We start from the raw sequence: 24089 nt of genomic DNA on the forward strand, positions 1-24089 counted from the left end.
TTTTTTTTATTTTCACCTGTAAAACCATAAAAGCTGGTAAAAGATGAAGTATTCTTGATTAAAGTTCAAAATTAACTTCAAGTTGAGGATTATAAAATACAAATTAGTTGATGGTCAAGAGTTGGTGCTATTAACTCTTTGAGAGTTTAGTTGTTTACTACCATCTCTTCCTCTTCTTTCTTAGTTAGCAGACTAGGTAAGAGGATAGTATGCAATGCTCGATTGAATCCGAATGGGGAAGATGAAAAAAGTATAAACTAATCATTTGATTTTTTATTAGATGATGTGAATTCTATGATTCTTTTAAGTATTAATTTGTCTCTTCTCTAGTTGGTTCAAATATTCATAGAATACTATAATAAAATAAAAGCAAAAACTAATAAAGACAAATATAAAACTAGAAAATAACAAATTAAATAGGAAAAATAATCCTCATAAACTTAATGCCAAAATTGATACTCTAAGAATGTATTAATTAAATCCCTTCATGAAATAATATCATTATTAAGTATGATAGCAAGCAAGGGTCATTCCCGTGGAATATTGTTTCCAATTATTGAGTCATTGACTCAAAACACAAGAAAAACTCTCGAATGATTAGTGGATATAATAAAACTAAAAAAATTATTTAAACTTAATAAATTTGGTTAAAACTTTTAAAACAAACTAAAGACACCTTAATCTAGTCATTTATAAAATTTAAAGGGATTTAGAGTTGATTTGTTATATAAACAAATTAAAAATAAATATCTAGAAAATAAAACAAAATCAGAAGCAAATTTTAAAAAGGTTTAACACTTGATGAGAAATATGGTTAACGAATCATTCTCCACTTCTAAAAATAACATACAGCTAATAATTAGAATTATTCTTTGACTTTCTTTTGAATTTAACAACCATAAAACAATCACAAGTTCAATTATCTTGATCTTTTATTACTTTATTGTCAAGTAAAATAAGCTCTCAAGTTGACCTATAACAAGCTCTCTAAATTTAATTTAATAAATACAATAAATAAATAAATAAAATAAGGTTAAATCAAGAAACAAATAGACAAGCTTAGTTCATTAGTCTTAAGTTATATTCCACCCGTAATTAATTGAAAACCTTTGATAATCTATTATCACAATTTACAACTTAGCTTAATATTGATAAAACAAATTAAAATCCTAAAATAACAGTCAAGTCATTATTATATTGATCTTATTGCACACCTAAATCAATAATATAAACAAATTCAATAGAGAGATGAAATAAAATTTTGAAAGTTATAGATTGAAAATAAACATGCTTAGAGTTTTAAAATCACCCTTAACTAAAAAAATATCTAGTTATATATGCTTAAAAGATTAAAAGCCTATTTATTTTTGTGTTTCAAAAACTCTTTTAAAAAAATAAAAAAAATTATTTTTTGTTTGCTTGAAATTAATTTTTTTGGGTATTTTTAGATTGTTTTGATGTGTTGGTATAAAAAAATTATTTTTTTTAAATAAAAAATATTATTTCGATGTATTCTATGCAAAAAATATTTTGAAAAAAACCATCACAATACCAAATGACCTCTAAACATCATATTCATAGAGAAAAGTAATGAGAAAAAATTATATATGGAACTCAACTATATGATCCTTTTTTTTTTCTTCTACCTCTTAATTTGCATCTCTCTTGATTTTTAAATGTGTCATCTTTTAATTTCTTCGTCAAATCCTCCTCTTTTATTTTCAAAACATCTATTATTTAGTGTGGTTGTCTAATTCATCTCCAATAAATTCAAGTCCAAGTTGAATTAAATAAATAATCATGCTAATCTCTTTTTAGAACATAATCTTTTGATTAGACCACATCATTAAATTAATAAAATAATTTTATGTGATTTTAATAACTTGTTTAGAAAATTAGATTACATGACAACTAATTCCTTAGGGTTTTGAATTGAATTGTCATCAAGCCTATTAAAAAACAAGATTTGAGCTTTTAAATCATCTTATCTTAGTTCCAATAGCATAAATTAAGCTCAAACTCATGTTAGAGGCAATCAAGATCCAAATCGATGCACTTAGAGTGTTTTCCATACTATTTTGAAGCCCAAAGCTCCATTTTATTTATTTCCTTCAAAATGCCCACAAGACACCCAAAATAAAATAAAATAGCATAAAAACGTTTCTAATTTTAAAAGTAAAAACACTTCATAAATGCAGAAACACATCATTCTTGTTTCAAACTCTCGTGCCCCCACAAAAGTTTCATCGTTGTGAATCATGTTTATCTCCATTAAAAAAAAAGTGGTTGCAACAATAGGCAACGAATGGGAGCATGAAGGTGGATGGTCAACTTGATATTTTAACGAAGACTTTCTATTTTAAACAAGAAGCTTGCTTGAAAAGGTGGGCACCATGATTAAGCAAGCAAGCAAGCATATCTAACCTTGTCTGAGGATTAAAAGTTCATGCATGATATGTTTCCTCTTACGTGAGATTTAGAGAGTTGCTGCTCAAATGGAGTAGGATAGAAGGAACCCAATTCTTTTTTAATTTGCTATTGAGTTTGTTCACCTAATATTGCTGTGTTTCTTGGATGATCCATTAGCTCAATACGAGACTGCTTTCGAACTTCTTGTCCACCAACAAAAAATAATATTACAGAAAAAAAGGTCAAAGCCAGTCGCCAAAACAATGCATAGTAGGTGGTCCTCTCCCTATACACTCACTCTGAGGTCATTCTTATATTTAAAACGGAGAAGAAAACATATATATATATATATATATATATATATATATATATATATATATATATATATATTACAACTTAATAAAATGCTATATATGTTACTGAGGACTCACTTCTTGTTCTTGTTCTTCTTTTCTCATAAACAAGATCATTTTATTTTATTTTATTTTATTTTAAACCACTTTCTATTGGGAAATATGAATACTTGAGTTTATATATAAATTAATTCTTAATATTTTCAACGTGATTTAACCATCTCAAGTCACGTAAACCCTACACGCAACATTCTCTTTTTGAGGTATATGGGGAAGTGGCTTTGTTGCATGACCACACCCACATTTCCCTAAAATAATGCCCCATCATCCTTTTTACATTTATGTTAAAAAAAAAAGAAAAAAGTTAAAACTAAAAATTCATTTGTTTTTATGTGTCAAAAGGGTTTTTTTTAATAAATTTATTATTATTTTATTATTTTAAATTATTTTTTAATATTTTTAAATCGTTTTAATGTATTAATGTAAAAAATAATTAAAAAAAATTAAAAAACATTATTGAATATGTTATTAGCAAAGGAAAGGTAAAGAAACTCTCTTCCAATTTGATATTAAGCGAATGTTTTTATCTTGCATGCATTCTCTTTCTTATTTAATCCACAAAAGCAATGAAAAATTTATTTTAAATTATTTATTTTTTTGCCATTCATATGAGTATTTCAGATTTGGAATCTTTTTGTATAGGAAAGAAAGCATGATCCAAATCTTATTATTTATTTTTAATTTTATAGTTTGATTAAATGGACGGAAAAATTAAATAATTATATATACCATGCCTTAAATTAAATCATATCCAAATAATTTTAAATTTCATAATTTATATTTAATAAATATGAGTAAAAAAATCCCAATACAAGAAATTTAATCCATGGCCCTTCACTTTTTATTTTTTTTATTTTTATTAGATGGTAATATGTGTTTTCAAACTAATTTGCACATTAATGAAGATTAAATATATTCCTTTAACAATTGTAAAGATACTTCACATAAGAATTAAAAAAAAAAAAAAAAACCTCTTCAACCACGATATATATTCTCTATTCTATTAAAGTTATAGAATTTGATTTTGCACCAATAATATTTTTTTTATTTTAATACAAAAAGGAAAACAAAAATCATACCAAGAGGTATCATATGCGCGTGCATAATTGAACTCCTATTCAAATGGACACGTATATATAAACACGGGGAGACCGGGAGGGAGACACAAGCCTTGAAAAGCACGAAAAAAAAACATAACTAAACTAGTACTAGCGCAAGGCACAAAACTCTCTTGGAACTCTTCGAGTTTTTGAGGCAAGGTTAGTCACAAAACTGCCTCTCTCTCCCTCTGAATATGGAAAGAATCGGACCGTATCGGGTCGAACTGGACGAATCGTATCGGCCTCTCCCTGCAGTGTACCTGGCTTTACTCTTTATATGGTTTCTCTCCGCTTGCTCCTGGACTTTCAATACCTATAAAAACCGCCACTTTTCGGTATGAAATACAGTACTTTTGTTATTTTTTATGTAACTTTTGTTTCAAGTTCTTACAATGTCTGACATTGTTGCTTATTTGGGTTTGTTTAGCTGTTATTTGGGTCTGTTTTGGTTGCTGTAAAATTTGATAACTGAAAGCCATTTTATTTGTGAGAAATATCTGAGTTTGGTTGTTGGCCTCGTGAAGAGTTAAATTTTAAGAACAAAGGGAAAGTATTTGTATTTGGGTTTTGTTGATGATTAGTATGATTTCGATTGCTCTCTATTTGGTTCATGGTCTAAACTTGGTGGAGGAACGGAAATAGTTTTCAGTTTTGACTTTTATTTTTTGAGCAGTGTTTGGGGAAAAAAATCCTATTTTCCCAGCAACCAAACAAAGGTGGTTGTTTGCAACTGGTTTCTGTCAGTGTATTTCTCTGTTTTAGTTCTGGGCAATTAAACCAATCTTTGTTTTTCCTTTTTTCCTTTTCTAAATTTAAGACTCCTTTGCGGTTTTATACTGGAATAGTTGAGTTTGGTAATTCTTAATAATAATAAAGGCCTCGAAATATTAATTTCATTTACTTGCATTCCTTTTGGTTAATTATCGGGTCTCTTATAGGGAATTAATTTTGTCTCATGACACTTGTCAGAGCACATATTGTAATTATGTTTTTTTTTTATTATTATTATTATCATTATCATTTATTTTTTATTTTTTTTGGGAAGCGCTTATTAATTTGTTTGAGAATGTGCTCTTTGCATTGTGATCATACTAGAGCAGACGATCAATTTGCAGTGGACACTAGCATCTGTGCCATTGATTAAAGCTTTGCAACTCACACTGTCATTCCTCTTCTGGTATGTTTTCTTAATGAAAATGAAATAAGAAATGAATTATGACGATTGCCAAAATACAGAAGACATCTTTTATATTAGAAGCTGAGGATCATAAATCTTTCAGTTTCTATTTTGAATTACATTATCATACTACACTTAATACTCTTTGCAAAGTTTAGGAAATACAAATAGAAAAATAATGCTTGTCGAAACAAAAATAAGAAATTTTACGTGCACATATATGTATATATATTGGACTCATCCTGTTTATGTAAAGACTAAATACATGGTTGGTAGGTTTGCTTACTTTGTACAAGAAGGGGTAACTGTTTGTGTCAGCATCCGGAAGTACAGAGAACAGCCCCTCGGCTAGATTTAATGAGATCATACTTTCACTTATTTGCATCCTGTTAAAGAACTAAGTGGGAAAAAAAATGAAAACTAAAACAAAAGACATTTCTCTGCCTTGAGAAATAAGGCACCTTCTCCGGTAAGGAGGGTGTTCATATTTGAAGTTTTACCATTGCATCTTTATCAAGTTTACTAAAATACAAACAAAAACATATATTCTTCTGAAGGTTAAGGGATGTTGTCCAGTTTTACCTTTTCATTTTTCATGGATGTTAGATCAAGTAGAGAAATATTAAGTGCTTATGCTTCTACTTCTTCTATTTCAACTTCTGTGAAATTCTGTTGAGAAATTTCATCCTTAATATTCAAATTATCATTTTGCAGGTATTCTTGCTTTTATTATCAGATATGTTCTCTGTGGATGTCATTTGGGGTGTATGTAACTGGAGTGCTCTTTCAGACAGCTTATTTTGTTTCCTTTATACTAATCTCTCATGGTTACTGCATCATGTATGAGCACCTTTCCATATCTGACCGCCGTACCACAGCTGCACTTGGATGTGTCTATTACCTAACTCTTGTAGGGTACAGAGCTTCTGTACCATACTTCACAGTGAGTTTCCCAAATTAGCATTTCACTTCGACGCTAACATGGCAGTAACTGTTGCTTTTAGCTGACTTTAGGAATTATCATTTTCATATAGTTTTCCTACATTAAGCACTTTTTTGTTATTTGATATGCTCTTATGCAGGTCCTGCTGCTGCTGAATTATTTAATTTCATTCTCTATGATTTTCCGCCAAATATCTCAAAATTTATCAGTATTACGAGAACAGTTAACTGTTGTTGAGGAAGAGGATGTTCAGGCGATGTATGATGCTGTATATATGAAATATACTATGTTCAAGTATGTGCTGTATAATAAAATATTTATTTTCATATTCTGTTGATTCATAATATTTCAATGCTGGTAATGGTCTAGCTTTTAATGAGAGAAACAACTCACTTGTTTTCTCTTGCACTGTTTAGGAAATTTCAGGGTGCGATGCAGATTGTAGTTATGGCAGAAACTGTGGTATGACTATATTAATTGTAGTTTCTATGTATACTTTAGAATAGCAATATGATCATGATTAGTGAGACAGTAAAGTGCATTTATTTGATTTTCAGATACACTTTAATGTGGATACTTCTTCTGTGAACTATTGGCTGCGCTTGTTAGTCAGAGAATGGGCACAGTTCTGCATCTTTCTGTATATTGGGTATGTGTGAATTACCAATTGCATAATGTCACCTCAGTGGAATGGCTTTTGTCTCCACATTCAAGTAGATGAATGACGTGAATATTTTTGAACCTCAACTTACTTTCTCAGCCATTTCAATTCAATAAATTCCTCTTTCTCTCTTCCCTTACAGGTGGACGTTTAGGTCTCAAGACCGGGCACCTCGTTTCTCTGTTATGCCAAAGTCTAAGGGAGAGCTAATGGTGCCTCCCATTTATACTATTGTAAGTGATTTTTCTGTGTTCGGAGTTTGGACACCACAAGAGGATAGATACTCCACTAGAAGTTTTCAGAAAAAAAAAAAGTGTTTTCTTAATTAACATGTTATGAGGACAATCAGTTTATATTGAGCATGTTTTCTTACTTGGCACTGAAGCCGTTGAATGCTTTCTCATTTTGATACTCCATGCTTGGTAATCCAAAAGGATGGCCTTGGTCATAATTGAATGAACTCAAATCTATTTTGGAAAAAAAATTAATTAAATTTTTTTTCTTAAAAGTTGGACACTATATTTGATGACTTTTCTCTTTACAATAGAAGTTAAATAGAAAAGGTGATGAGTGTTATCCAGCCTCTATGAATCTCTCAGACTTGAGTATGACTTTAATAATATGTTTTTTGTTTTCTAATAACCTCGAGTCATATGTTTGCAGGAAATGGATGCAGAGACTTTCAAGGAGTTTAGTTGTCGTGAATGGCACATTGGAGTGGTAAGTAAATTTCTTAACGTAGACAATTGATAGTTTTATAACCATCTCTTGAAAACTCTCCTATATAAGATCATGTGAACTAAATTTCTTAACTTGCACGGGTTGACATATTGTCGTTGCAATTATGCACCTATTTGCTCCGTTCCTTCGTTTTGAGGAATCTGAATATACTTGCCTATACCTGAGTTGAGTGGCGAATTCAAACCTTTAATTCAATGTGTAGTATACTTGTTGGCGTGTAAACTGAAATAATGTTTCCACTTGTGCAGCCAACCTCCGCAACTTATGATAAAGGCTTGAGCGATCCCATTGTAGTAGTAGTTCAGCATCCGCATCCGCATCCGCATAGGCTGCCTACAGGCACATCTTCTTGAGGGTTGAAGCTCCAAGCCATCAATCTTCTTGTACTGTGCATTCCAGTACAGATTCATGGCCATGGTAAAGAAATGTTTCTGGAAACAGGCCAGCGACATCCAGTTTTTTGGTGCAAGTCAGGTCGAGCAGCAAATTTTATTTTAATTTTGACGACCGCACTACTTTTTCCAACAGAAATTTGAAGGGCAACAGCTGGTTGGTTCATTAACGTGAGAAGGTCCCCGCGGCCCATGAATATACGTAGCTGTATATATAATGTATATACAACTCTTCCTGTTTGTTTTCATGGCGGATATTTGAGTAAATTTGTGATCAAGCTCGTTAATGTAGGGCTAGGCCTTCAAGTCTCTCTGCAGGCAACTGCTGACATATGCCACCCTCTATTCTCTGGTGGCGTCAAGCCCTTTGTTACTGTTTGGAAAGTAAGATCGACCCGGCTCTATCTACTTGATGCAAGTAATTGACCTTAAAAAATAAAATTAAACAGCAAAGCCTTTTCATGGTCGATATTTTTATTCATGATTTAGTGTGCATACTAATTAGGTATCTCGTGCTATATAACGGGATAACTTTTTTAGTATAAAAAATATATATATAAAAAAAATTAAGATCCAAGAGCGTTAGATCTATCTACAAAGTTAGATTTAAGAACCTTGGGTCTGACTACAATGTCTAATCTAAGAGTAATATTTATAATATTAATTATAATACTAATAGTAATATTTTTAATATAAATAATAATATTAAAAGATTTTTATCCCTTGAAATCAAATTTATAGTTTTTTGTTGATAATAATAATACTTTTTTAAAAAAATATTAATGATAATGATAATAATAATAATAATAATAATAATAATACTGATTATAAACTTGTGTCTGGTGTCCAGCCAGACTCAAGTTTCTAGGATTTTGTTCCTTTAATAATAATAAAAATAATGATATTAATAATATTAATAATAATATTAAACTTATTTGATCCAGTTTTCAATTATTTCAAATTAAATTTATAGTTTTTCTTTAATAGTAATAATATTTTTAAAAAAATTAATAATAATAAAAATAATAACAATATTAAGAATAACACTAATAGTCATAATAATAATAATAATAACAACAACAGTAATAATAATAATAATAAATTTTAAATTTACTCTTCAAATCAAATCTATGTTTTTTTTTCAATAGTAATAAAAAAATTTCAAATTTATTAGTAATTATATTAATAATAATGACAAAAATAATATTAATAATAATATCACACATGCTTAACCCAAGTTCTTAAAGTTTTTAATTTTACCCTTCAAATCAAATCTATGGTTGTTTTTCAATATTTATAATATTATTTTCAAATTTATTAATTATTATATTAGCAATATTCATTATAATAAAAATAATAAAATTTATAATACAAATAATAATATTTATAATATTATAGATAATATTAAACTTGAATAACCCAAGTTAAAGTGGGTATGGCTACAACACCAAGTCCAAGAGCCTTGAATCTAGCTACAACATTAGACCCAAGAGCCTTGGATATTGGTTTGACTATAAGACCGTGTCATGAAAGTGTAATAACTAAATAGAAAAAAATTTCATATTAAAGAATGAAATTAAACAAAAAAATAATTGAAAAGGAAAAAACAAAAAAAAACAAAGCAAATTATTATTCCAATTAATAGTGCTTTGTGAGGAGGGGTACAATAAAATCACCTCATGAGATCACGAAAATCTAATGAAAAGTAAACAAAATAAATCATGAAATTTAATTCTCAATCAAATCGATATTAAAAGATGAAATTCGAAGAAAAAACTAAATAAAAAAAATCTGAATCAACTGGGTTAACCCACCAAACTAGATTAAGCTGTCAAACCTGGGAACCGTGTCATAAGAGTGTGATAACTAAATAGAAAAAAAAATTGATATTAGCTAACTAAATTAAACAAAAAAAAAGATTAATTAAAAAGAAAAGGCGAAAAAAGACTGAAAACTAATAATATTTTTTCAATTTTATTAATTATTATATTAGTAATATTCATTATAATAAAAATAATAATATTTTTAATACGAATAATAATATTTTTAATATTAAACTTGCATGATCTAAGTTTAAGTGGATCTGGTTGTAAGGCCGTGTCATAAAAATATGATAACTAAATAGAAAAAAAATTTAATATTAAAGAATGAAATCAAACAAAACGAAAGATTAATTGAAAAGAAAAAAATAAATTGCGAGAGGGGTACAGTAAAATCCCTTCATGAGATTATGATAATCTAATGAAAAGTAAATAAAACAAATCATGAAATTTAATTCTTAATCAAATCGATATTAAAAGATGAAATTATAAAAAAAAACTAAAAAAGAAAAAGAAAAAAAAATCAAATCAACTCGGTTAACCCGTCAAACCAGGTTAACCCGTCAAACCTGGGATCGGTGTCATGAGAGTGTGATAACTAAATAGAAAAAAATAATATTAACAAATTAAATTAAGAAAAAAAAGATTAATAAAAAAGAAAACACAAAAAAAACTAATAACTAATAATAATTTTTTCAATTTTATTAATTATTATATTAGAAATATTCATTCTAATAAAAATAATAATATTTATAATATGAATAATAATATTTTAAATATTAATAATAATATTAAACTTGCATGACGTAAGTTTAAGTGGGTCTGGCTGCAACGCAAGACCCAAGAGTCTTGAATGTGAGTTTGACTGTAAGGTCGTGTCATGAAAATATGATAAATAAATAGAAAAAAAATCAATATTAAAGAATGAAATTAAACAAAAAAAAAGGGTTAATTGAAAAGGAAAAAACAAATTGCGAGAGGGGTACAGTAAAATCCCTTCATGAGATCACGATAATCTAATGAAAAGTAAATAAAATAAATTATGAAATTTAATTTTCAATCAAATCGATATTAAAAGATGAAATTAGAAAAAAAAAACTAAAAAATAAAAAGAAAAAAAATCTGAATCAACTCGGTTAACCCGTCAAACCTGGGATCGGTGTCATGAGAGTGTGATAACTAAATAGAAAAAAATAATTAATATTAACGAACTAAATTAAGCAAAAAAAAGTTTAATTAAAAAGAAAACACAAAAAAAACTAATAACTAATAATATTTTTTTCAATTTTATTAATTATTATATTAGAAATATTCATTATAATAAAAATAATAATATTTTAAATATAAATAATAATATTTTAAATATTAATAATAATATTAAACTTGCATGACGTAAGTTTAAGTGAGTCTGGCTGCAACGCAATATTCAAGAGCCTTGGATATGAGTTTGACTGTAAGGTCGTGTCATGAAAGTGTGATAAATAAATAGAAAAAAAAATTAATATTAAAGAATAAAATTAAACAAAAAATAATGATTGAAAAGAAAAAAACAAAGAAAAAAAACAAAGCAAAGCACTAATCCAATTAATAATGCTTTGCGAGAACGGGTATAGTAAAATCCCCTCATGAGATCACGATAATCTAATGAAAAATAAACAAAATAAATCATGAAGTTTAATTCTCAATTAAATCGATATTAAAAGATGAAATTAAAAGAAAAAACTAATTAAAAAAAACTCTGAATCAGCTGAGTTAACCCGCCAAACCAGGTTAAACCGTTAAACCTCGAATCCGTGTCACGAGAGTGTGATAACTAAATATAAAAAAATTTAATATTAACGAACTAAATTAAATAAAAAATATTAATTAAAAAAACAAAAAAAAACTAATAACTAATAATATTGTTTTTCAAATTGATTAATTATTATATTAGCAATGTTCATTATAATAAAAATAATAATATTTATAATGCAAATAATAATTTTTTAAATATTAATAATAATATTAAACTTGTATGATCCAAGTTTAAGTGGATCTGATTGCAACACCAGACCCAAGAGCCTTGGATGTGGGTATGGCTGCAAGATCGTGTCATAAAAGTGTGATAACTAAGGTTGTGTTTGTTCCCCGAAAAGTGGTTTCCGGGAAACCACTTTCCAAACTTTCCTGTGTTTGTTTGCCATTAGAAAAGTTGATTAATGAAAAAAACTTTCCAGTCAAAGAAAAATTTGGCTTGGTTTTCAGGAAAGTGTTTTCCTTGAAAATTTGGGCGGAAAACACTTTCTAGAAGTTATGAAAAATTTAAAAATATCATATTATTTGCTGATTATATCAAATTCGATCTTCAAACTTTTGATTTCTATATATATTTGTTTTGAATATTTATTTTTCAATTTCATCTCTTAAAATCTAATTTTTATATTAACTTTGGTCCTTATTTTTAATAATTGTTATTTGCTTTTCCCTTATCATTTTTTTATTGAAATTTTTTATCTATTAAATTTTTTCCTCATTCTTTTGATTGTTACTTATTTTATTTGAAATAATTTATGAAATGTTAACTATTATTATTTTAATTTCTTCATCTTTCATTTTTTTTTAATTTTTTAGATTTGATCTCTATTATTTTGATTATTATTTATTTTATTTGAGATAATTTATGAAATTATATTTTTTTTCAATTTCATTCTCATTCAACTTTTTAATTTGCAAGATTTGTTCCTCATTATTTTAATAAACTTGAGAAAAATAAAACATTAACAAGTTATTTTCCAGCCCATTTTCCATGACATAACCAAACATTGAAAAATGTTTTCCAACTTATTTTTCATTACACCACCAAACATCAAAATGAATTTTCCCGGAATTCACTTTCCAAAAGAAAACTACTTTCCAACAAACAAATAGGCAAAAATAGAAAAAAATTTAATATTAGAAAATAAAATTAAACAAAAAAAATAAGATTAATTAAAAAGGAAAAAAAACAAAGAAAAAAAAAGCTAAGCAATATTCCAATTAATAGTGCTTTCCGAGGAGGGGTACAGTAAAATCCCCTCATGAGATCACAATAATTTAATGAAAAGTAAATAAAACAAATCATGAAATTTAATTCTCAATCAAATCGATATTAAATGATGAAATTGAAAGAAAAAAACTAATTAAAAAAAAAGAAAAAAACTCTGAATCAACTACGTTAATCCGCCAAACTAGGTTAAGCCGTCAAATCTAGGATCCGTGTCATGAGAGTGTTATAACTAAATAGAAAAAAATTAATATGAATGAAACTAAATTAAAAAAAATTAATTAAAAAGTAGAAATAAAGAAAAAAGAAAAAAAAAACCTATAACTTAAAGGCATCAGGAAATTGGAAAAAAAAATAATTAAGAAAAAAAATATATGAATCAACTAGGTTAATCCATCAAACCTGAGAATGTGATAACTAAATAGAAAAAAAAATTAATATTAACGAACTAAATTAAACAAAAAAAATTAATTAAAAAAAGCAAAAAAAAAAACCTATAACTTAAAGGCATCAAGAAAATAAAAGAAAAAAATAATAAAAAAAAATTCTAAATTAATTAGGTTAATCCGTCAAATTAGGTTAACCTATGAAACCTAAAATTTATTTCTTAAAAGTGTAATAACTAAATAGAAATTTTATTTTAATATTAACAAATTAAATTAAACAAAAAAATAATTAATTAAAAAAACCATTAATTAAAAATCATCAGCCTTTTAGAATGAATTGTATAGCGCACTCAACTAAAAGGCTCATCACAGTGCACTTGAGGGCCTAGCTGTTGTGGTCCATCGTGTGACTTGTTCCGCTCCTGTCCCGGGTTCGACCCTCTATGTGCACGCCTGTTACTCTCGCTGTGCCTAACCTGCCCCTGAGCTTGCAGGATATCTAGTGGGCCATGGGGAATAGTCGTGGTGCGCGCAAGCTGGCCCGGACACCTCACGTAAATTAAAAAAAAAAAGAATTAGTTACAGTTAATGCTGCTACATTACTCTATGGATATTCATACTAAAATCTTCTTAAATATCAAGTAATGAGTTTTAATAAAAGTTAGAGATAATTAAGTGAAGTAACAAAAAAAAAAAAAAAAAACAAGCCGATAGCAGCGGTCGCCTTCGCGCACGCATACAGCAACCCAACCAACTACCAGTGTGGACAACAACCAAAGAGGCTGCGCGGATAGCCGATAGCAGCAGTCGCCTTCGCACACACATACCAATAACCCGATTCAATTTTTGAGTTTTTCTTTCCATTAGGGTTAAGTAAATAACTCAATGATAGCGAAGGTAAGCTAAAATAGAGAAGGACAGCAGCTCAAGAATCAAAGACACTTGAAATGAGTGCAGGTACAATCTCTCTTTCTTTTGTCTCTAATATAATGAATTGAAGATGATGGGGGTGGTTTTTCTCTTGATCTCCAACTTTGTACTGAAACATTCAAGTAATTACTTTTATGTTCCTTTTACTCTTTGTGGGTTTTACCCTATAAAGACTGAAACTGGAAAAGAAGAAGAAGAAAATTTTGCAGAATCGCTGAAGGGGAATGATAGGGCGATACTTGCCGGCTATCTTTGATATTCTGGGATACTACTAGTCACCAGTCACTGCATATGTTTGACGATGTTATTGCTGGCTCTTTTGTTGAAATAACAATCAGATTTTGAAAATGTCTCTTAACAAGACATTTTTCAAGTTGTATTTTTATAGGTTAAGATTTCAAATTTCTAGAGATAAACCATTGTGGCATAGTTCTATGATTGGTTGTGCAAGTGCATAACTACACCATGGGACTTTACATCTCGGTGCAATTTGTATGGAAAATCATGTAAAAATGCACGAAGAGGGGTTGCAGCTTTTCAAGTGGAAGGAAAGCTGCGGTTGTTTACTTCTTTCACTGAAGTATCAATTTGTTGATCTTAGAATATAAATAGTCTCCTTGTGTTATCTTAGTGTCATGCACTGTTCTCTTCTGGGGACCAATCCATTTTTAAACGAATTGACATTGCATAATCCTCTAATTTTGATTACCTGTGAGAGAAAAAAATTGAACATTTTTCATGTGCATATTTCATGAGTCCTTTATGTTTTCAAAACATATCCGCAGGTGGTGCATTTGGTGGAAATAGAGGATTGAGACCAGTACCACCAGAAAAGGGCATCTTCCCCTTGGACCACATGCATGAATGTGACATGGTGCTGTTTCTTTTGAGTCTCCTACTTCTAAAATTTTAGTTTTTGCTAGTTTTGTGAATTTACAATGAAATATTTATGTAATCTTTTTAATTTCTTGTTGGTTCCTTAGCTTTTATAATGGGTTTGTTTCAGGAGAAGAAAGATTACCTCAATTGTCTCAAATCTTCTGGTCACCAATCTGAAAAATGTAGACTTTTCTCCAAAAAGTACCTGGAATGTCGTATGGAAAAGTAAGTCTGCTGGATTTCTCTACTATTCTTTGCTGTGATTTGTTCTTTTGCATCTAGTTTCTTTCTGATTGTGGTTAATTTCTGAAAACCCAAAAGAAGCATATCTGGGGGGGGGGGGGGGGGTTGTCCATGCGGATACCTGTCCTGAATTATGTAGTGTTTTGTTTAAGTGAATGACTGTTACGATAAATGTTCATATTCTTTAGCAATGGAAATTGCATAAACTCCATGTGGTAGGTAGTGTTGTGGTTATAGGAAATCCTGGTTGTGATGCAATCTGTCTTGACTTGTAAAAGAAAAGCACATAACAACTGCTACATCCTAAATCCAGGAAGCAGAAAGCTAAAATCAGCGAATACTGAAAGCCTATATAATTAAAAAGGAAAACTATTTGCTGTGTTAAAATGTAAAATTAAACAAAGATAACTGGTAGTAGTTTTTCAAATTCTTCTGGAAAAGTAGTTTGTTCAAACTCTTCTGGAAAAGATAATGGCAAAGGATTCATTTAATTTCTATAAGGAAAAGGTGCCACTTTATTAAACCCTGAATACATTTATGCCTTGGTTGAATTAAATTACAACCTTTTTTTTGTGTGCATTTGGCATGATCTTCCCTATTAAAATTTGGCATTTACAATGATTTTTGTTGTGAGCAAATTTCTGTGCTAGAATGTTGTGTGCATTCTGCATGATAAGAGTAGTGAAACAAAAATCGTTGTTGTTTGATATCATAATCAAATCCTAGAAAGTCGAGCAATTACTGCTCAGACAGCTATGTTTTCAGAGGCAGATGAAGAAACTGTGTAAACGAACACTGTGACCGTCCTGGATTAATGTTGGCTGATCTATCATATTCAAGTCATAGCCATTCAACATTTGTTTTCAAGTTTGTTTTTACGTGGAGAGGTCTCACATAACCTAGAACATTTCATTGTTATCCTGCAGAAACTTGATGGCTAAGCAAGACATGTCAGAACTTGGGTTTGGAAAGGTTTCTGAGATAGATGCTCCTGGTGAAAAACCCAATGAGAGAATTAATAACTGATCTGGAACTAGTGGCTATACGATCTGGAACTAAAGGATGAAGAAGAGGGTATCACAAAGTTGGAAAAGCTTTTGCGGTTCAAACTGAGTCAATGGGCATTTTCATTTTCTTTTTCATTTGACTGATGTACGTTTCATTATGATCAAAGACAGCGAATGAAGCGAAGATATCAAACCGTTACAGGGTTTGATTCAAACACTTTTAAGGACCTAGACAGGGATGCATAAATTTTTGTAACCAACTGCTGTGTTGATCATTAACAGTTTGCTAACAGCTTTTGCTGATCCTGCGTTATCTAAACAGGACATTGGAATTATTTTGTTTTGCATTGTTTCGGTTGGTTCTATCAGATACATTCACTTAATCCAAAATCTTTGGGATTTATTAGGGTCAAGTTCTTAAGAGCTCTTTTCTTCTTTCCCCTAAAACCCCATGTTTATTCTTCAGTGCTGTTTGCAATTATAGATTCACATTCAGTCAAATGCTATGATGATCTTAAAGAATTGCCCGCCAAGTGCCAACTGAATGCTATTTACATTTGACAATATGTTAGTTGCCGATGACTACATTCAATTGCACTCACCAGACATTGTCCGACATTCGGTCAATTGTGACTCAATGTGATCGTCATTTATCGACATTCGATCGAAAAAGGAATACGGTGAAGCCACCTATTCCTTACTTGTCTTGGTTCAAAGATGATGCTATCCATTTTCCGTGCAGATGATAGAAATATAAAATGCCAGTGCAGCCAAAAAAAAAAAAAAAACTTGGTCTGGATGGTTACACCGAAGATGCTCGTCAAATGAATCCAGCATTTCCTAACAGTCCAAAAAAACTTGAAAGGTGTAGCTGCTGGCGGGAGGTAAACCCTAAGCTACATCCTCCTACTACCTTGTAAGTACAAAAAAAAAAAAAAAAACTCTCACTCTCTCTCTCTCTCTCTCTCTCGAAGGCATCGCTAAGGGCACTCCCCTTGTATAAAAACTCGATGCTCCACGTTTTCTACTCTCTCTCTCTCTCTCTCTCTCTCTCCTCCTTCTTCCATGGCTTGCCATTGGTCTCTGCAACTTAACAACTCATTCTACTTCTCGTAAGTTCCTCCTATCTAATGCTTACATGCACCTATACATAGGCGTATCCACGCATTTCTAAATGTGTCTTTGTTACCCGCTTGTGACTTGCCTACAAGTGATATGATTATACATGGAGTAAAGGGGATAGCGGTGAAGTTAAAGATGTAGTTATGGCAGGCATCTATGAAGTGATTCTTGTGCATTTTCCATTTTTGAGTATGTCTGTGCTGCATTACTATATATAGTCTTGGAACTGGATTGAATCGTGTTTATGTAAACTACAGATCTAAACTTCGTTTGCTCTTATTATATTCTTCTGCCTCATAAAGATTAATTCTTGATTGCCCAAGAATACACTGTTTATGCTTGGACTAAACTGGAAACAACTAAGAGAGCAGAAATTAGGTGTAGTTTTTAATCATTCATGACCAAGCCTGACGTTTGAACTTACCTTCTGGGACATTTCTGCTTAGTATAAATGTAGTATGGACCCCTAGCAAGGCTCTGAGTGGATAACAACTTACTTTCCACCAACAATATTTATTGACTTCTGCAAGATGGGGTCTGGATTGTTGAAAATAAGAATGGAGGAATAATATAGATTGCAGACTCTGTTCAGTTGATGGGGCTAGTGAAAACACCCGGGCTATATAAAATTATTTATCAAAATTAGCAAATTGTATTGAAGTTACATAGAAGAGAGTAAAGATTCTATTCAATTTAATTCCTCCAGCTTGAGGATTTCTAGACACTTGTTTTGTTGGGTTTCATTATTGGTATCCAACAATTTTATGAACTTATGTAACAATCTGTTCAATAATGAGGATTATATGTCCATGTTAAATTTGCCATTTGAATGCTTGTCTGAACTGGAGGGAAGAATATTTCATTATTGATTGGCTGTCCTTTTGAGGTCAAAGGAAGTCTTCTGGATCAAAATGCAAAAGAAGGATCAAGGCTGATGCTCCAAACTTTTCAAAATTGAATGGGATGGAACATGGAGTTTCTTTCTTTTCGAAGAATAGCATTTCACTTGGATTTGTGTTTGCACGTTATACTTCCCGGTACATTTCTTTGAAGGTGTTATCTTCCATGTCTTCTTCTGCTTCTACTGGAGAAATTAATGACGTGAATGAGGCTGCTGTGAGTAGACCTGATGATAAAAACATGGAGTTAACTCGAATAAATTGTCTTGTGTGGGTACTGCATGAGTCTGCAGCAAGCTTTTCCCAAGCAGTTGAGTCCCTTGAACTGGCAGGAAGTGGTCCAGAACTTGCAATGGCATGGAATGGGAAGGATGTCCATATATGGCATAAACGTTTGGCATATCAGGTATAGACAAACAAAACTAATGCATTAGCAATATGCTTTTTTTTTTTTGTTATATAACCTAAAAAAGTTTGATTAATTCATTGTTGCTTGTGATTAAGATCATTGTTTCTATAATCATAATTGGTCATTTAATTCACATATTTGTGCTCATATGTTGTTCTGCACTTGAACACTCAGAGATAATTTAATTGTTTAGCGGTGGAACCCTCTTTATGAATGTAGAAAACATAAAATTTCAAACAAGAATCGTTGACTAATATGGCTGTCAGGTAGCTGTTTATGCTTTGCTGAAAACAGCAATTGAAGTAGAGATTTTGCTTTCTCATGATCGTCACAACCCATCTCCAGTTAAAGAAATGTAAGTAATTCTTATGTGCAAGTACATATGTTCATGGTAGTTACATTTCCTTAACCAAAGAACTTACAGCAACGGATGTAGAGGGGGGTTTATTTAAACCCAAAGTAATGCTTGTACATGATGTTTTAGCTTGGTATAACTCTATAAGAGATTTGATTCCATTTCTTGGATGTTTGGCATTAAGCCAAACTGGTAGTTTAAACCTCATCCGAGATGCATTCTGTGTCTGCTGATTATACTCTTTCTATTTCTTCCGTGGTTCAAATATTCGTGGTCCATATATCATCTAGTTTGATGCTTTTACTTTTCATTTGGTCCAGCTTTACCCCGAAGATAAACTTGCTAGGCGAGTACATAGAAAACCAATTGAACATGAAGCACCCAGAATTAGTACAGTGGTTTAAAGTGGTGGAATTGCCTCATATAGCAGGATTTTTTGCTCCTTCGCTGAAACAGTGGTCTGTAGAATATGCTGGAAGGTTTGTTCGTTTAATCCGCTGTTTCATGTCATTGCAATTTACCTCTAGTTCTTGAATTATGATTTAGCCTATAGACATATATATTCAGTGGTGTTGCAGGGATTATTGTAGCAATAAGCTGCTGTGCGGCTGTTGGAAAATTGGGCAATGAAAGAATTTGCTGTCCATTATTCACTTTGTCACTAGAGGATGTATTAATAGAGCTCATGGATCTTTCACATAGTATTGTTGAAGTGGACAAATTACACAAACTAGCAACCGAGGCAGGATTCGAACTTGATTTCTTGTCCCATTTTGGTGCAAAGGTTTTCCCGTGCAATAAAACTGAAGAACTAGAGCTCTGGATTGGGTTGGCGCAGCAAAAACTTTCATTGGCACTCAGCAAAGAAATTGATATAAGAGGCACAGGAAAGAGGGTCAGTTCCTGCATGGCCAAATATCTTTGAAGTTTTTAAAAAACAGTCATAGTATTAGCACATATTTAGCAGGAGTTTTTCCCTGACAGAAAGTTAAGTCATCGTCAATAGATGGATTTTAGACACATCAATATGCTGTTCTCACTCAAATCCTGACTTTTATAATTACACATCTGGTGTAACAAAATACTGTTGTCCTGTTATTAGGTAACTTTTATATAAACTTAGAATTTCTAACTGTTTAAGTAAACTTGGGTACCGGTGGTGAGATTGTCAAGTAAAGTTGCATTTCTCTGGAATTTGAATAATGGCTCTTAATTATAATATTATAACAGGCTCGTGCAGATAGTTTGGCCACTCTGGGGCTTTTTGCATATCTGGGAAGAAAGACTAGATTATTCTTGTCAAGAATGGGCATTAGGGACCTTGATGAGCTTGTTCTGGACTTCCTCAGGTAACTTCTGAAAACTGAATGTTCAATTTGCGTATACAAACTGAGTAAGAGGTCACATTCTTTACCTGCAGTTATTTGGAGTGTGGCTGCCTTTTTGTTTACCCTGAACTTGCTTCTGTGTCAACATATCAATGTTTCATGGAGGTAATTTTAATTGTAGTTTTATTGGAAACAAAGAAATGAGAAGCTCTCTAATATATGTAAAACATCCTTCTAGGTCGTAAGTGATGAAATAGGATGGCTTGATTTTTATGCTGCATGCTCTTTTTTAAGCAATCAAGAAAGGGAAAGGTCCAAACAGCACACAATTCAAGCAGAGAAAGAGATAATTCTATCTACTGTATTTACTGTTTGTTATGATGTTTTCTCTGGTTTTGCTCACTTCAGCCGTTCGGCTCAACAGCCCTTAGATGCAGAATTGCTAGCTTTCTTGCTCCGAAGGTTGTAAACAATATTTCAACTTCCACTATTAAGTTATTCTATTAAAATACTTGATCTGCTTCATTGACCAATTGATTGTTGACCTGTTCTCTCAATTTTTCAGTCAAAGTCTGTTAACTATCTGTCTGGAAGACTACTGGGCAGTTTATGATAGATCTTGGTATGCTGTTTGTTTTACTTTCAACTCTTTCTTAATTGCAATTGGACATGAACCAACTTATGGGAATTCAATATAACTGTGCACATGCTGTTTTTCTCTGCAGTGAACCACTAAAGATTGTAGAAGCAGGTGCCTCTGACCACATGCTACCTGTAGGAACAAAGGGAAATGAGAATTTATATGTGACATTAGAAGCGCAACAGAGACCAGCTGAGTTAATACTAAAGGGATGCCTGACAACAAAATCTCTTCAAAGCATTAACCTGAGAAAGGTATGGCTAACTGCGATCCTTGACCAGTTGAAGAAACAGGTGGTATTGTTTGCCAACTACATAGATTCTGCAATGAAACTAGAGTGTTGAGTAATTACAAAGTAGAACTTTGAGTTGAAAATACCTAGAGTTTCAAGGAAAGCAAACTAGGTATTGATTATTTTTAGTCTGGAACAATGGAAAGAAATGACAGAAGTACTGAAGATTTGATAGCTACTACAAAGACCAACTTTTCTGTTTATGCATGCATGCATATGTACTTACGTACAATACGGAACTAAATGCTAAAGATTCTTAAACATCAAGAGATATCCAAAATTTAGCACTCGACATCTTTCACCAATTTATTCTTAGACAGTTGCAAGATGGCCACGTTCCTCGTATCTGATTTCTTTGGTATTCATTTGCCTTTTAAGAGCAGGCTAGTTGCTCTGCCCAGAGAGAAGCAATAACTCATGTGGAAGCCTCCAGCACCACCGCCACCAGACCAAATCTTCCACATGAGAGCTTACTCAGAAAATACAGTGTCAAATTGGTATCTACAAGCTCGGTAAGCTGAATTGTCCTGCACCTCTTTTCAATGAACAGCATGGTTTCATTTTTGGATGCTGGATTGCTAACATAGAAAAGCAAATTGTTTTGAAGGATTTGTGGATGGGAACCCAATTGCTTGTTGTAGACATCAGTTGTGCTCTGAAGCTACTCTTAAAGCAATTCCATGGCCACGAAGTTACAATAAGAGAAAGAAAGAAGTTAAAGAGAACGCTAAATGACATTATAACACTAATCCCAGTTACAATACTAATGCTACTTCCTGTAAGCACCCATGTACCCTAATGAAGATACTCTGTTATTTAGGTTAGAAGTGCAGTTTGTACAAGCAGAAATCTAATAATTGTTGAAAGAATCGATTGAATCTTCTTTTCCTATATATCCAGGTGTCTGCTGTAGGTCATGCAGCTATTCTAGCAGCCATCAAGAAATATATGCCGTTCTTGGTATGTCTTTCTGCAGATCTTCCTATTCCTTTTACTATTTCCGCTGATCTTGTTTTCCTTTACTGTGTAATTAGATCCCTTCTCCATACTCCGCTGAGCGACTTGAGGTTGTGAAACAACTAGATAGAACCAAGAAGATGGAAGTTCAGTCATGGATCAACCTTGAAGATCCATCCTCTAGAATACCATGAATAAGCACTCTTTCCACGCTAGTGCTGTCATCTGAAGTAATAAATTAGTTTCATGTGTAACTGCTACATACCTAATTGTATGCTCTGAGTTTGTAAATACATGATTGCATATATATGTTGAGAGCATAATGTAACTTGCTAATGATACACTGTATAGATTCAATCCGTTTCTTTTTGGTTAGATATTGCTTACCTGTTTGTTAAGTAAATGAGAACTAGTTGTAAAAATTGATAATATACAGGCTTGCTGCGGTAATGGACTTTTTTCCCCTGGATTTCATCCTGCTCAAACCAACAATGTTCTATAGCAATTGCATCACTAGGCTCTCTTTGCGAAAAAAAGTTGTAAGCATACCAAATACACACAATAGGGTACTGCTACTGCTGAAAACACAAAAACAACACATGATATTATTAGAATCATCTTTCCAATATCTTTTGTGAGAAATGCAGAACGAAGAGGACCATCTGGATCGGCCAGGGTTAAAAGTGAGATTTCTTTTTTGGTGCTCTAGAAGAGGTCCTCCTGCTACTAATTACTGATATATAAAAAGTAATGCTGTTATATGCCTTGTCAGATGCCTTGTCAGGTATGAAATCGATCACCTAGGCTGTGTAGAGGATCTTCGTGATACTCACATCATCTGTTAACAGATATTATAATGATGCAAGAGTTAAGAAGATGTTTATTAATGTCTACCACGCTTTAACAGTAAACAGGATGTCATTTCCTTGAAAAATCACACAGAAGACACGATATCATTAACAAACACCGATAACTCTGATAAAGCAAATAGAGACTGCATATGTAAGGAGATATTGGTGCGCACGAACTAGCAAGTAAAAATAAATAAAATCATTGAAGCTGTCGTTTATTTGAACATACCGGGCATCACCTAATCTACTTTGCATAACCCATCAACATGCCAACATAGGCAGGGCAAAACAACCAATATGTTTGGTCCTCTTATATTTTTTTTGTTAGAAAATGAATCTCTAATCTATTCTAGAACAATATCTTGTCCCAAAACTTTCTATTAGGAGAAGGTAATCAATAATAAAATAGAATTTATTTTGAATAATTATATATGAGATCTAGTTAATCTTCCATACATAAGTAAATTATTAGAACATAAATAGATCTTCAAAATGAAGATAAAAGCTGATGGAACTATTGATAAATACAAAATAAGACTTGTCATTAAAGGATTCAAACAACAAAAAGATCTGGACTATTTTGACACATATTCATTTGTATCAAGAATAACTTCCATGCGAATGTTAATAGATATCACAGTTATTAACAAGCTTAAAATACATTAAATGGATGTATGTACATCTTTCTTAAATGGTAACCTTGATGAAGAGCTTTACATGAAACAACTTGAGGGGTTTGTTGTTAATGGACTAGAGAAAGAAAGTTTGTAAGCTTTTTAAACCATTATATGGTTTGAAACAAACACCTAAACAATGATATAAAAAATTTGGCAATATTATAATCTCAAATGAGTTCAAAATCAATGATAAATATGTTCATGTGAAAAAACACAAATAAAAATTATGTCATTGTATATCTCTATGTAAACAATATGCTTGTTTTAGACAACAATGATTACATGATCAAATATTCAAAGAAAATATTAACTAATAAGTTTGATAAGAAAGACTTAGGTGTTGCAATTTTTATATTAAGTATAAAAAATCTAAGGCATCTTATGAATTGGTATTGTCCTAATCTTATTATGTTAAAAAAACTTTTGATTAATCTTC

The 24089-nt window shown here is 31.2% G+C and overlaps 3 protein-coding genes across 4 annotated transcripts; all 3 read left to right on the forward strand.

Moving 5' to 3' along the window:
* The first annotated feature begins 3979 nt into the window (after positions 1 to 3979).
* On the forward strand, positions 3980 to 8303 carry LOC133700900 (uncharacterized). Its single transcript, XM_062124634.1, has 9 exons — positions 3980 to 4257; positions 5023 to 5099; positions 5814 to 6042; positions 6182 to 6336; positions 6459 to 6504; positions 6600 to 6691; positions 6846 to 6936; positions 7367 to 7423; positions 7693 to 8303. The coding sequence occupies exons 1-9, from the start codon at positions 4117 to 4119 to the stop codon at positions 7795 to 7797; spliced, it is 993 nt and encodes a 330-aa protein (XP_061980618.1). The 5' UTR covers positions 3980 to 4116; the 3' UTR covers positions 7798 to 8303.
* Positions 8304 to 13740: 5437 nt separating this feature from the next.
* On the forward strand, positions 13741 to 16458 carry LOC133681002 (uncharacterized). Its single transcript, XM_062104083.1, has 4 exons — positions 13741 to 14021; positions 14780 to 14868; positions 15001 to 15098; positions 16043 to 16458. The coding sequence occupies exons 1-4, from the start codon at positions 14012 to 14014 to the stop codon at positions 16140 to 16142; spliced, it is 297 nt and encodes a 98-aa protein (XP_061960067.1). The 5' UTR covers positions 13741 to 14011; the 3' UTR covers positions 16143 to 16458.
* Positions 16459 to 16887: 429 nt separating this feature from the next.
* LOC133681001 (uncharacterized) lies at positions 16888 to 22500 on the forward strand. Of its 2 annotated transcripts, XM_062104081.1 has the most exons (14): positions 16888 to 17235; positions 18139 to 18550; positions 18820 to 18908; positions 19229 to 19387; positions 19476 to 19803; positions 20139 to 20257; positions 20329 to 20401; positions 20475 to 20698; positions 20802 to 20858; positions 20962 to 21130; positions 21552 to 21680; positions 21776 to 21946; positions 22069 to 22128; positions 22203 to 22500. In XM_062104081.1, the coding sequence occupies exons 1-14, from the start codon at positions 17189 to 17191 to the stop codon at positions 22317 to 22319; spliced, it is 2154 nt and encodes a 717-aa protein (XP_061960065.1). In that variant the 5' UTR covers positions 16888 to 17188; the 3' UTR covers positions 22320 to 22500. The 2 variants fall into 2 exon arrangements, with proteins under 2 accessions (XP_061960065.1, XP_061960066.1); XM_062104082.1 differs by lacking the exons at positions 16888 to 17235; positions 18820 to 18908 and having other exon boundaries at positions 18279 to 18550.
* Positions 22501 to 24089: the final 1589 nt, after the last annotated feature.

Source organism: Populus nigra, chromosome 1 (assembly GCF_951802175.1).
Source record: "Populus nigra chromosome 1, ddPopNigr1.1, whole genome shotgun sequence".
Lineage (NCBI taxonomy): Eukaryota > Viridiplantae > Streptophyta > Magnoliopsida > Malpighiales > Salicaceae > Populus > Populus nigra.

Coding starts and splice junctions, on each gene's coding strand:
- LOC133700900 (XM_062124634.1), top strand. CDS start 4,117: ATGGAAAGAATCGGACCGTATCGGGTCGAACTGGACGAATCGTATCGG. Junction 5,100..5,813: donor ACACTGTCATTCCTCTTCTG/GTATGTTTTCTT, acceptor ATCATTTTGCAG/GTATTCTTGCTTTTATTATC. Junction 6,043..6,181: donor CTTCTGTACCATACTTCACA/GTGAGTTTCCCA, acceptor GCTCTTATGCAG/GTCCTGCTGCTGCTGAATTA.
- LOC133681002 (XM_062104083.1), top strand. Junction 14,869..15,000: donor ACATGCATGAATGTGACATG/GTGCTGTTTCTT, acceptor GGTTTGTTTCAG/GAGAAGAAAGATTACCTCAA. Junction 15,099..16,042: donor CTGGAATGTCGTATGGAAAA/GTAAGTCTGCTG, acceptor GTTATCCTGCAG/AAACTTGATGGCTAAGCAAG.
- LOC133681001 (XM_062104081.1), top strand. CDS start 17,189: ATGGCTTGCCATTGGTCTCTGCAACTTAACAACTCATTCTACTTCTC. Junction 20,258..20,328: donor CTTGTTCTGGACTTCCTCAG/GTAACTTCTGAA, acceptor CTTTACCTGCAG/TTATTTGGAGTGTGGCTGCC. Junction 20,699..20,801: donor CTAGCTTTCTTGCTCCGAAG/GTTGTAAACAAT, acceptor TCAATTTTTCAG/TCAAAGTCTGTTAACTATCT.